This window comes from Panthera leo, chromosome F3 (genome assembly GCF_018350215.1).
Source record: "Panthera leo isolate Ple1 chromosome F3, P.leo_Ple1_pat1.1, whole genome shotgun sequence".
In the NCBI taxonomy this organism is placed as follows: Eukaryota; Metazoa; Chordata; class Mammalia; order Carnivora; family Felidae; genus Panthera; species Panthera leo.
The window spans coordinates 43,741,471-43,752,162 of NC_056696.1; the positions used below are offsets into that span (position 1 = coordinate 43,741,471).

The 10,692-nt window shown below is 56.8% G+C and overlaps 1 protein-coding gene across 3 annotated transcripts; it reads right to left on the reverse strand.

Annotated features, from left to right (window-relative positions):
- Positions 1-1,886: 1,886 nt before the first annotated feature.
- KLHDC8A (kelch domain containing 8A) lies at positions 1,887-9,057 on the reverse strand. 3 transcript variants are annotated; one of them, XM_042926000.1, is made up of 6 exons: positions 8,811-9,057; positions 7,485-8,087; positions 4,556-4,720; positions 4,090-4,305; positions 3,379-3,480; positions 1,887-2,919 (listed from the first exon to the last, which is right to left on the reverse strand). In XM_042926000.1, the coding sequence occupies exons 2-6, from the start codon at positions 7,858-7,860 to the stop codon at positions 2,726-2,728; spliced, it is 1,053 nt and encodes a 350-aa protein (XP_042781934.1). In that variant the 5' UTR covers positions 7,861-8,087; positions 8,811-9,057; the 3' UTR covers positions 1,887-2,725. The 3 variants fall into 3 exon arrangements, with proteins under 3 accessions (XP_042781934.1, XP_042781937.1, XP_042781936.1); XM_042926003.1 differs by lacking the exon at positions 8,811-9,057 and adding an exon at positions 8,689-8,774; XM_042926002.1 differs by lacking the exon at positions 8,811-9,057 and adding an exon at positions 8,448-8,774.
- Positions 9,058-10,692: the final 1,635 nt, after the last annotated feature.

The following is a 10,692-nucleotide window of genomic DNA, read 5'->3' on the forward strand; positions in this document are numbered from 1 at the left end:
GGGGGAGGGGCAGAGAGAGAGGGAGACACAGAATCGGAAGCAGGCTCCAGGCTCTGAGCCATCAGCCCAGAGCCCGACGCGGGGCTCGAACTCACTGACCGCGAGATCGTGACCTGGCTGAAGTCGGACGCTTAACCGACTGCGCCACCCAGGCGCCCCCCCCTATGTTTATTTCTTATTAGGGAGCCCTTTCTACTCTTTCCTTGTTAATCCTCAGATTCCTTCCTTGGGAAAAGAGTCTCCATATTTCCAGGTTTGGCACGTGGAACCCCTTACACGGTGCGGCACGGCTGATTTCCTCGCCTTCCCCGTATGCTAGTTCATTTGAGGCAAAGCGGTGCTGTGGTCACAAGTTTTGAAATCAGACATGGCTCAGTCGCTTACTAGCTTGTGACCTTTGACAAGTTACATAACCTCTTCGAGCCTTAGTTTTCTCATCTGCAAAATGGGAAACTGCTTACCTCATAAAGTTGATCTAAGGATTGGAGTACTTGTGAGATGGCATCATCATCGCTCTTGTTATACAGATTGGGAAATGAAGACGAGAGGAGGGGAGGGATCTTTCCAGGGAGGGATGGTGATAGGAAAGCCTATGGCAGGAGAGGAGGAGGGAGGCCTGGAGTCAGGCCATCTCACCACAGATCCTGAGCTGCCTCCATGGCACCATGAGGTGCAGACCAAGGGGTTTACCACTGACATTCCCTATTTCCCCCGCTCGGTGAAGCACCCCGAAATGGACCTCCAAGACATAAGTCCTCAGCAGATACCAGCTCCACCTGTTAGCGGCCCTCATAGATTCTAGTGGCTAGTCCCCCATTCTCATAATGGGAAGAACTTTTTTCAGACTGGCTGTACCCCTGAGGTTCCAACCATTTAAAAATACTTCAGTCCCATCCACAGATCTGGTACCATTTTGTGTGGTTGGAAAGCCCCCTCCCCCAACACACACACACACACACACACACACACACACACACACACGGGGCTTTGGTTTCCTCTTGGAAAGTGGGGAGGGACCCCTCTTCTCAGGGAGAATGGAAGGGGATGGCGAAGTAACGTGGAAGGGGAAGACCAGACCAGGGCTGGACTTTGGAGTGGCTTCCCTAACATGCCGTTCCATCCCTCACAGGATCTGTGGTTCCTCCAGGATCTTCTAAGTTACTTCAGCAGCTAACAGAACCGAAGTACGGGGTTCCAGAAGCAATAAGACGACACCCCTCCTCCCGGTCCGCTCACCAGGAACCGCCCCCTGGCCACAGGATGCCTCTAGCCGGGGTGGGAAGGCAAGGCTGGGCCAGCAGGGGGCAGCACCCTTGGGGCCTGAGGAAGGGACAAACACCCCTGTCCCTCCAAGACCCAGGGGCAGAGTCACTTCCTCCAGGAGGCTCCCTCTGTTCCTGCTGCATAAGAATGAATGACACCATCACACAGGAATTGCTGACTCCCCCACAGCCCTTGGTGGGGGGGGGGGGGCAGGTTTTCCTTTGTAGTCCCCGTGCTGACACAGCTTTTCAAAATAACCGGAAATCAGAAAGAGGTGCTCTACGAGCCAGGAGGGGGCACGTCCTTCACGGCAAGTCAGTGAGCGATCCCCGTCCAACTTCAGGCAAGACAGAAGTGAACTTCGGCTGAGTGAATTGAGGCCAGGCACGAAGAGGTCAGCCTTTCCTAACACAGAGGAGTCTAGGCACTGAGGAGGACTGCCCTGTACTGGGAGTGAGGTGACCGGGCAGGAGGTGCTTTGGAGGCGGAACCCACAACAGCTGGTCGCCTGGGGCCCTATTTAGTCTGAGACAGTCAGAGGGACTATTTCATGGGGTCCCCTCTACCCATCAAGACACCCACCCACCCCACCCCTGCACCAGGTACCCGAGAGAATAGGAATATAGATTTTAATTGTTGTGCTGCTGCTGTTAACCAGAGTGCAGTTAATCCATCCTTCGTGGATTTGGATGCCACAGTGTACATGAGAAGGTTTTGCCCAGAAATGAGCTGGGGCCGCGGGTGACAAAAGGGCGAGGGGAGGGTGGCGGAAGGAGAAAGTGAGCGAGGGGAGGAGCGGGAAGCAGAGCCTGGGCTGGGCGTCTGCTGCTTCCCCATCGTCACGTTACCCTCGAGGACCTGAGAGGCACAGGTCCTTCCTGGCCGAGGCTACTGACCTGGACCAGTCCCCGTGAACCTGACTCCAAGGCCAATTCTTGCTGAGGGGACGAGGGCTAGGGCAGGCCCACGGCTGACCACCAAATGGGGAAGGGATGTAGACCAAGGGAGAAGCGAGGGGTTTGGGACTCTTTGCGAACCTTCTCCGTTTTCCATCCCAAGAGACCCTCAAACTAGTTCAGAGCTGGGGAGAGGACAGTGATAGCAGCTGTCTTCGGCCCTGCCCACCCCCTACCCTGGACACAGGGGGAGGTGGAACTCACAGGAAGGGGAGGTAGCCAGGACTCCTGTGTCTTTCTCTGCCTGAGCAGTAAGGGGGGGACTCTCCTCAGAGTTCAGCTGGCCTCCAGCTGGAGACTGGCTGAGTCCCTGGGACTTCGCATGGTTTCCTGGGATGGGTAGGGTTTGGAGGCGGAGGGAGGTCCCTCAGAACCCCGGGGCCTGACCCCACTAGCTGCTGACAGGAGCTGGCATCCTGGGAAGTCGCCCACACTGCTTTGACGAGACCATTCCTCTTGTGGAGAGTGGGCTGATCCGGTCCGGGGCACAGGCGCTGTGCTGAAAGCTAGGAGTCAGAGACACACAGGGCTTCCACCGCATCGCTCAGACCCTGGTTGACGCCCCCCACAGCCAGGAGGCAGTTCTTGACGACAATGCTGGAGCAGGCGCAGCGGGGCGTGGGCATGGTGGGGAGGGCCTCCCACTTGTTCCTCCCGGGGTGGAGCGCCTCTGCTGTCTCCAGGACAGTGGGCTGGTTCCCTGAAAGCGCCAAGGGAACCAGACCTCACTAAGAAGTCCAGCCCCCCAGTCCATGCTCCGCAGCGCCCCCCCCCCCCCCCCCCCCCCCCCCCCCGGAATCCACAAGCAGAAGCCAAGGGACTTTAGTTCCTGGGCTGCAGAAACGCTCCTTCCCTACCCTGAGCCCTCGCTCTTGTCCGACAGCCACTTTGCCCCTCCTGCCTTCTCTCCGTCCTTCTGTCTCCTCGAGAGGAAGGCTTTCCTTCCCCACCCTCTGCTTTTACCAGAAGTTTCTAGTCACTGCTGCCTCTCTTTTGCCTTTTACTAAAAATCCGCCCCCATGGGTTTGTGAAGCCCAGCTGGGAAGAGGGGTTTTTGAATGATTTGGGGGAACGCGGTAGGCAGGCCGTGCGCAAGCAGCCGGTGCCTTCTCCTGCTCGGGCACGGTGTCAGGTAACAGCCTGGAAGCCCCATCCTTACCAAGCCCTCCGGCCACTATGACCCGTCCACTCAGAGCACCGGCCACAAAGTCTGCCCGCCGCTTCCTGAGGAAGAACGAGCGTTCCATCTTCAGCCATCCCCCTGCGGGCCGTGGATCACGGCAGGATAAATTTAGAGAGAGTGAGACGCTTGGTGGTGACCTCCCCCACCAAGTACACACTGAGTCCCCAGAGCTCACATCCTAGGTGGGTGTCCACCCCATCTACGCTTTGTGCTCAGGGCATAAACTACGCCTCCTGCTGTTTGAAATGATGCACTCCGGGGCCTCTACACCCTCTCCCAGGCTTGCTACAGTCCAAGGAACCATAATCCCCTACAATCAATCACCTTGTTCTAACCTCTGTTCTCAAGGTCTCTGAGCTGGAGAGGAGGTTAACTAGAGGCAGTGAGCGTGGGAGTCGGGATCCTTCTGTGTCTGCATCGGTAAAAAGCCGGAAAAGCCCTCCCTCACCGGGCCCTGCCTGAATGTCGTAAGAAGAGAAAATGGGAAAGGCTTTGATAAAAATAACCAGCTAACCCAGAATAGCCCTGTCCAGTGGAGAGAATGCGATCCCAAGAGGAGGCCTGAGTGGAGAGGGCTGTTCGGACCCCTGAAAGGCTCACCCCCCTGGATCAGCGGCCTGGGCGGGCGCATGGGATGGGGACTCAGCCAGAGGGGGGTGGGCGGCTAGAGGCTGGTGCCCTGCTCACCTTGTTCCATGTCGAACACGTCCATCGTCCGGAGGAACTTGGGCTGCCGGTAGAGCCGCCCCTGCCTCAGGCCTCCCAGGCTGTACAAGCGGTCATCCAGGGTCACAAAGCTGGAGAAGGCCCGCTTACAGGGAATGTTGGGGAACTTGGTCCAGGAGCGAGTCTCGATGTCAAAAACCTCAAAGGCGTTGACTGCATACTTGGACTGTCGTCCCCCTGGAGGCCAGACCAGGGTTGGGAGGGTGGGGGGAGGGAAGGGGGGTTGGGCCACAGTAAGTCCCTGAGGGCAGGGGGCTGGGTTTCCCCTTTCCACGTTTACCCAACCACACAGGGAGCTCCCTGAGGGGTAAGGCATCGGTGATTACTCCCAAGGAGATGCTCAGCACACAGACACTGACTGCTTCCTGTGGAAACTGACCCAAGGGAGAGAAGGAGGGATAGATGTGGGACAGTAACCTGTCCTTACCTAGCACATAGATCTTGGAGCCTCGGAGGAAGGAGGTGGCAGCATATCTCGGGGTGGGCATGGGTGCTAGTGACACCCACATGTCCTTGAGCATGTCATAGTGTTGGAGGTGGTTGTGCGGACGGAGGTCCAGGCCCATCCCGCCTGCCGCATACACTCGGTAATCTAAGGAGAAAGGCCACACACAACCCCTGGCTCAGCTCACGCACACTGTGAGACAGGCCCATCAGTAATGACCTACCAAGCCAGGCCCCATCAACCCCTCGCACACCAGCACGGAGGCCGGGCTAGGTTCCCAACCGCTGCTGTGCCGGGGTGAGGTTGACGGAACCATGGAGAGTTTCTGCCATGGTTGAGCCTGAAGCCATGTCAGGCCTGAACGCCTCGATGTCCAGCCCGTGGCGGAGCCTCTCACAGGGTAGACTGCGGTGGAGTTGAGGCCTGGACAACCCTTTGCAGGTTTTGTCCCCTTTGCAGGTTTTGTCCCCTCTAAACTCCTCCCTCCTGGGAAGCCAGAGGGGATGCCGAAGAGGAGGGGTAATCCTCTGATGTCCTCCAATAGTGGCCTGTTCCTTAGGCACTCCCTGCTTGGAACTCTCCAGACCCAGCAGGAGCCTTTGGAAATGAGGTCAGCCCTGCTGTCGCTGGCCCTGTGGGACCCTGGACTGCTGCTGATTCTTCCCCATGGGGGAATGCCATCCTCCTTCACACATGAGGAGGCTTGTGGGCTCCAGAAGACATCCTGAGCTAGATGGGATAGGGTTAGGGGTGAATGAGGGTGAGGCTTTGGAGGAGAGAAAAGCGGCCCCTTTAAGGAACCCTGCCAGGGCAGTAAGCTGGGCACTCTGAGAGGAGAAGTGAGTTCTCTCCCTTTTTCTATTGCTCTTGGTTGCAGGTAGCCTTTCAAGGCACACCCCTGCCACAGGGCATCAGAGAGGATGAGCGAGGCACCCGCGTTTCCCTGGGCCTCACCCCAGTGCCTCCTGCAGCCTATCAGAGACACAGCTTCCCCTCCTCCCCCAGCCCACAAGCCACTCTTCTTCCCGGGGACCCACCCCTGCCCGGGATTCTATCTCCCAGTAGCTGGTCCTCACTGCTTCCAGCTCTAGGAGACCTTGATTTTGTAAGGGAATTGCAGGGAGACTACTATTTCCTTCTACTGAGTACTATTTCCAATCTTATTGAACAAGGAAGAAAAAAAATCCTAACCTTAGCCTGCGGCCAGGAGACTGGCCTGCTAATATTAGAAGGACTTCCCTTACACAAGCTCCGCCTCTCCCATCCCTGTGTCACCTGAAACACACGTCCAGCCGACAGCCCTCACTCCTGCCACACCACTGCTCCTGTGCCAGCTCTTAATCATCCCTTTGGGTTCGCCTGGGTGTCCCTGAACTGCAAAGCGGGGCTGAGAGCACCGGCTCAGTACCGCCCAAGGTAGCTGCTCACCCTGTTCACCATGTGTTATGGAAATAATCCTTGTCGGTTTCTTCCAAATAGAGAATTTGGTCATCTGTGACCCCAGCCTCTGCTTCCGTGTCTGCCACACAGGCATGTGAAAGCTTATTATACTAACTCCTAAACCCATTCAATGCCACAGTTAAGAGCACAGACTCCATCATTACTCACCAGCTGTGTGACCTTGGGCAAATTATTTAACCTCTTTGGGCCCCACGTTGCTTCTCTTTAAAATGAGGATAATAATAGCACTTATCTCATCAGATAGGTTTTTGAAGATCAAAGGGGCTAAAATATATAAAGCACCCGTGGTAAGGATTCAATAAACGTTAGTTCTGTCTTTCAGCACCATCTACTGAAGCCTGGGAACAAAGGAATACCCTTTCCCTCTTTTTCTCCATGGGCCCTCCGGCTCTTATCCTTACTGATGGCCCGTGGAGGCCTCACTGGCCACTACCCTGAGGGATTCAGGCTTAGAGTTTCTCACTGGTCACCTTCATTGATCAGACTCCGACTTCTGAAAGTAGGGGCCAGACCTTCTGCCTCTTTCCTTCCTCCCTGGGACCTGGAAATGTGCCAGGGACACAGCAGACCCTCCAGAAATCCTGGCCTGATCTACAGTAGACCCCACAGGCAAATGGGATGGTTTTGCAAGAGAGGGAGGGAAGGTTGCATCCCACCAAGGCTGTCTGTCTGAGTTGCACTTGGGGTCTTCTAATTCCTGTTGGACCATTTCCCATAAAACCCTGTGTGTTTCAGCCAAAGAACTTTTGAAGCCTGCTCTATGCTCTGGGCTGTACCAGGCCCAAGGAGAAAGAATGAGGGGTTTTGGGAAAGTGAAATGAAGATCCAGTAACCTCGTGGTCCCTGCATGCACCCCTTGAGAACTGTGAACCTGGGCGAGGTAGGAGCACAACCCTCAGGAACATTCTAGTCTCCATTCACTAGTATCTCTGAGACTCGGAGGCAGAAGGGGAGGTTGAGGGTAGTGGGAAAGGCCCTGCAATCAGGCCTCAAAGCCCCACCAGAGGGGCCTAGTGATGGTACAGGGATGCAGTGAACACCCCCAGGACCCCAAATATGTGTCTGGAGGTGGTGTCCCTCGAAGGCAGATCTCAGGGGATGAGGTGCTATGGGTGGGAGGCTCCTCATTCTGCTGAATGAAGGGGTCTGTGGAGGCCCTGCACTAAGTCTCCAGCTCTCCTCTCTGGCCAGGCCTGCCCAGCTTGTTGGCAGGAGGCTGGTGGAGTGGAGTTCTGGCATCACATGAAATTACTAGACACTTCACCTACTGAGTCTGTTTTCCCATCTGTAAAATAAGGCCTGTGGGTCTCTAGTTTCCGTGTCTATTGTAGGGATCAAATGGGATCGGGATTGTGACAGCGGGCCCCCAACTCAGTGTTAGTTCCCATCCCTCTCCCCGTGGTCCCCCACGCCCTTCTCTCTTCCCTCCCTCAGCCCTGGCCCCACTCGCCTTTGGCCGTGACAGAAATGCCCATGGCGGCCTCACGCAGCACGCTCCTCTTCTTCCACTTGCCCTCATCGATGTTGTACATCTCCACGACCTTCAGGGGCAGCTGATTGGTGCCCACACCCCCGATCACCATGATCCGCTTCCCCAGGGCGGTGACGGCCACCCCGGCCCGGGCCGTGGGCAGGGGGGGCAGGGCGGTCCACTGGTCGGCCTCGGGGGAGTAGACCTCAAAGCAGTCCATGGGGATGCCGTTGTCGTCACATCCCCCGATGGCATAGACCTGCCCCCCGGTCTCCAGCAGGGAGCAGTAGACCCGGCGGCTGGGCAGCGGCGCCAGGCGCTTCCACTGGAAGTCCTTGACGTTAGGCACCTCCATGGCAGCCCCGGGGGCCCCGCCCGCCGCACCCCAGTGCCCGCGGAGCGCCACGGCGCCGCGGGAGGTGCGAGCCCGGGGGGCCGCCCGCTACTCCGCGCCCCCTCTCGCCGCCTCCATCTGGCTCCCGTCCGCCGGCTCCCGCCCGACCCCGGGGCAAGGGCCCCGACGCCGGCCAGCGCTTCACAGTCCCTCCAGACTGCGCGGTCCGGCGGCGTCCGCGCCTGGCCCTGCGGGAGGGATGGGGCGAATCAAGGGCGGTCGGGGCCCCGCGCCCTCGCCTCCTCGCACCGCCGGCGGGGCGGGCTGGCTCCCGGCTCCCAGGTCCTGGCCAACTTCAAAGGGAAGGCGGCCGAGGGCGCCACCCCGCGGCGGCATCGCGCCCCGCAGCGCGGTGTCCCCCGCCCCTCCCGGCCGGCGGCTAGGACACCCGCGGGGCGCACGGCGGGCGGGGGCTTTCCGGGGCTCGCGGCGCCCGGCAGCCTCCCGGCGGAACAAGGAGTTAACACCTCCGGGCGCCGCCGCCTCTCTCTCCCCCCGCCCCTGCTCCCCTGCCCGCGCCCTCCCGCCCACGCCCCCGCGCCACTTACACAGCCAGGCCCGAGGAGCGCGGCGGCGGGGCGCAGACAGCGCATCACCCGGGAGCGGGGAGCCCCCCCAGGGCTGCGGGGAGCTGGGGACAGGGCGCGCTGTCCTTCCCCAGCCCGCATACCGCTGTCACACAGGCAGACGAGGAGAAGGAACGAGCAGCGCGAAGGAGAAGCGGAGCCGCCCGGGAGGAGGAGGCCCGCCAAGCTGCTCCACGCACATCCCCGCCCGCAGCCGCCACACCTGTGCAGGAAGCCGCGTGCGCCCGGCGGCGGCGGCGGCGGAGCAGGCCGTGACCTCTTTACATAAGCGCTGGCAGCGTCCGCCCGCGGGGGAGGGGAAGGGCCCCTCGGGGAGACGCTCACCTTGTCTACAGGGTCAGAGAGGCGGGGCACCGGAGCCAAGTACCCAGATGACAGGAACCAGACTCCTTCCAGCGTGGGGGTGGGCGGTCTGTGAGTGTTTGTTTTGGATGAAGAGGCGGAGAGTCCAATTACCCGGTTTATCTACAGTACACAGACCCAGTTCGTGACAGGCTGGCTCGACAGTCAGCTTTGCTTTGGGGGAGGTATTATCAAATGGTTTAACCTCATAGAAACAAGTCATGTGGGTGTGACCCAGGGAGACCTGCCCCGGGTGCACCCAAACATAACGTATACACCGACCTGCACACACGTAGGCAGAACTTGCACATCACCCTACCCTCTCTCACCCGGAAACTGACATATTCACGGAGTAACTGACAAAGGTACAGACATGTGGATACCTAACTGGAGACACCCACATAGACAAACACATAGGGGGACCCCCCCCACACACACACACACTCTCATCCCTTTTTCACACACCTTGGGAAGGGGAAACCCGGTTGTTCAATGTTGGCACTCAGCACCAACCCACAGGGCTTACCAAATAGTTTCTCCAAGCCACATTCTCAGCCTTTTCAGGACAGTAGACCCCCGGTAACCCATCAGCCCATGACACCCGTGGGTCCCCTGGTCTAATGGACTTCCAGGCCGATGGGGTCCTCCTTCTTCTTGGTTCCCTTGAATAGAGTCAAGTCTCCAAACGCTCAGGTTTGGCAGTCTGACACCTGAGTTTGAATTCTGGCTCTGAAATTGTTTTACCACCCTGAGCCCCAATTTCCTTATATTATTTGAATTTATCTCTTTTTATTTGGAGATAAATTGTAGATTTACATGCAGGGGGAAGAAATAGCACCATTTACCCAGTTTCCCTCGAAGGTAACATTTTACAAAACTTATAGTACAGTAATATCACACCGAGGATATGGAAATTGATCAGTGAAGGTACAGAACATTTTCACCACAAGACAAGGATTCTTTGTGTTGCGTTTGTACACCCACACCTGCTTCCCTCCCACCTTTTGTTCTCCAACCCCTGGCAACTACTACCCTGTTCTCCATTTCCCTCATTTTGTCTTTTCAAGAATGGATTAGTTAGATAAATAGAATCATAAAGTATGTAACCTTTTGGGATTGACTAGGAACCCCACCTCCGCCCCCAACATAATTCTGTGGAGCTTCATCCAGGTTGTTGCATGCGTCAGTGGGTCATTCCTTTTAATTTCTGAGTAGTGTTTCATGCTATGGATGGCTCCTGGTAGATTTTTGTGAGGATTAAATGAGATACTGTTTGTGAAACAGTTCAGTTTCTGACACATTAGCAAGGGCTTGGTAAATCGCTATTAACACCATGGCCAGCAACTATTATCAACAAAATGCAGAAAAAGGGAAACGGAACAAATACAGACTTTTGCCCCTTGTTTAGAAATGACTTCCTGTGAGAAACAGAAGCCACAACTCATCTTAATATCTTGTGTTCTTGGCTTAGAAATTGAACTGCTTTTTTTTTGTTTGAATTCTCTGTGCTTACAAAGTAAGCACCTCTAGAACCTTCAGAGGAAGGTTGTGTTCTGTTTTCTCTATTCAGTAAGAACTCATAAATTCCAAAAGAATGTGGTCTGAATTAATGAAGTTTTACAGGAAACGCCAACCGTTTCTCTTTCTTCCCAAGGATCCCAATCTGCCCAGAGGAATAGGGAACAGATCCTTGACCCCCAACTTGAACTGTGTTCAGAAGACCAGCACAGGGTGAGTAGGAAGACTGAAAGCCATAGGTCTTCCTCAAAGGGTCTCGTGGGGGACCCGTCTTCAGCTTCTTTTGTCTACTGAGCCTTTTACCAAAGCAATGGGGCAAGGCTCCTGGAGTCCCCACCCACCCCAG

What these genes read in the sequence shown, in the direction of transcription:
- KLHDC8A (XM_042926000.1), bottom strand. Translation starts at nt 7,860, where the DNA reads ATGGAGGTGCCTAACGTCAAGGACTTCCAGTGGAAGCGCCTGGCGCCG. An exon ending in CATTTCTGTCACGGCCAAAG is followed by an intron (nt 4,721 to 7,484) that starts GCGAGTGGGGCC and finishes CTTTCTCCTTAG; the next exon opens with ATTACCGAGTGTATGCGGCA. An exon ending in CATAGTGGCCGGAGGGCTTG is followed by an intron (nt 2,920 to 3,378) that starts GTAAGGATGGGG and finishes TGGCGCTTTCAG; the next exon opens with GGAACCAGCCCACTGTCCTG.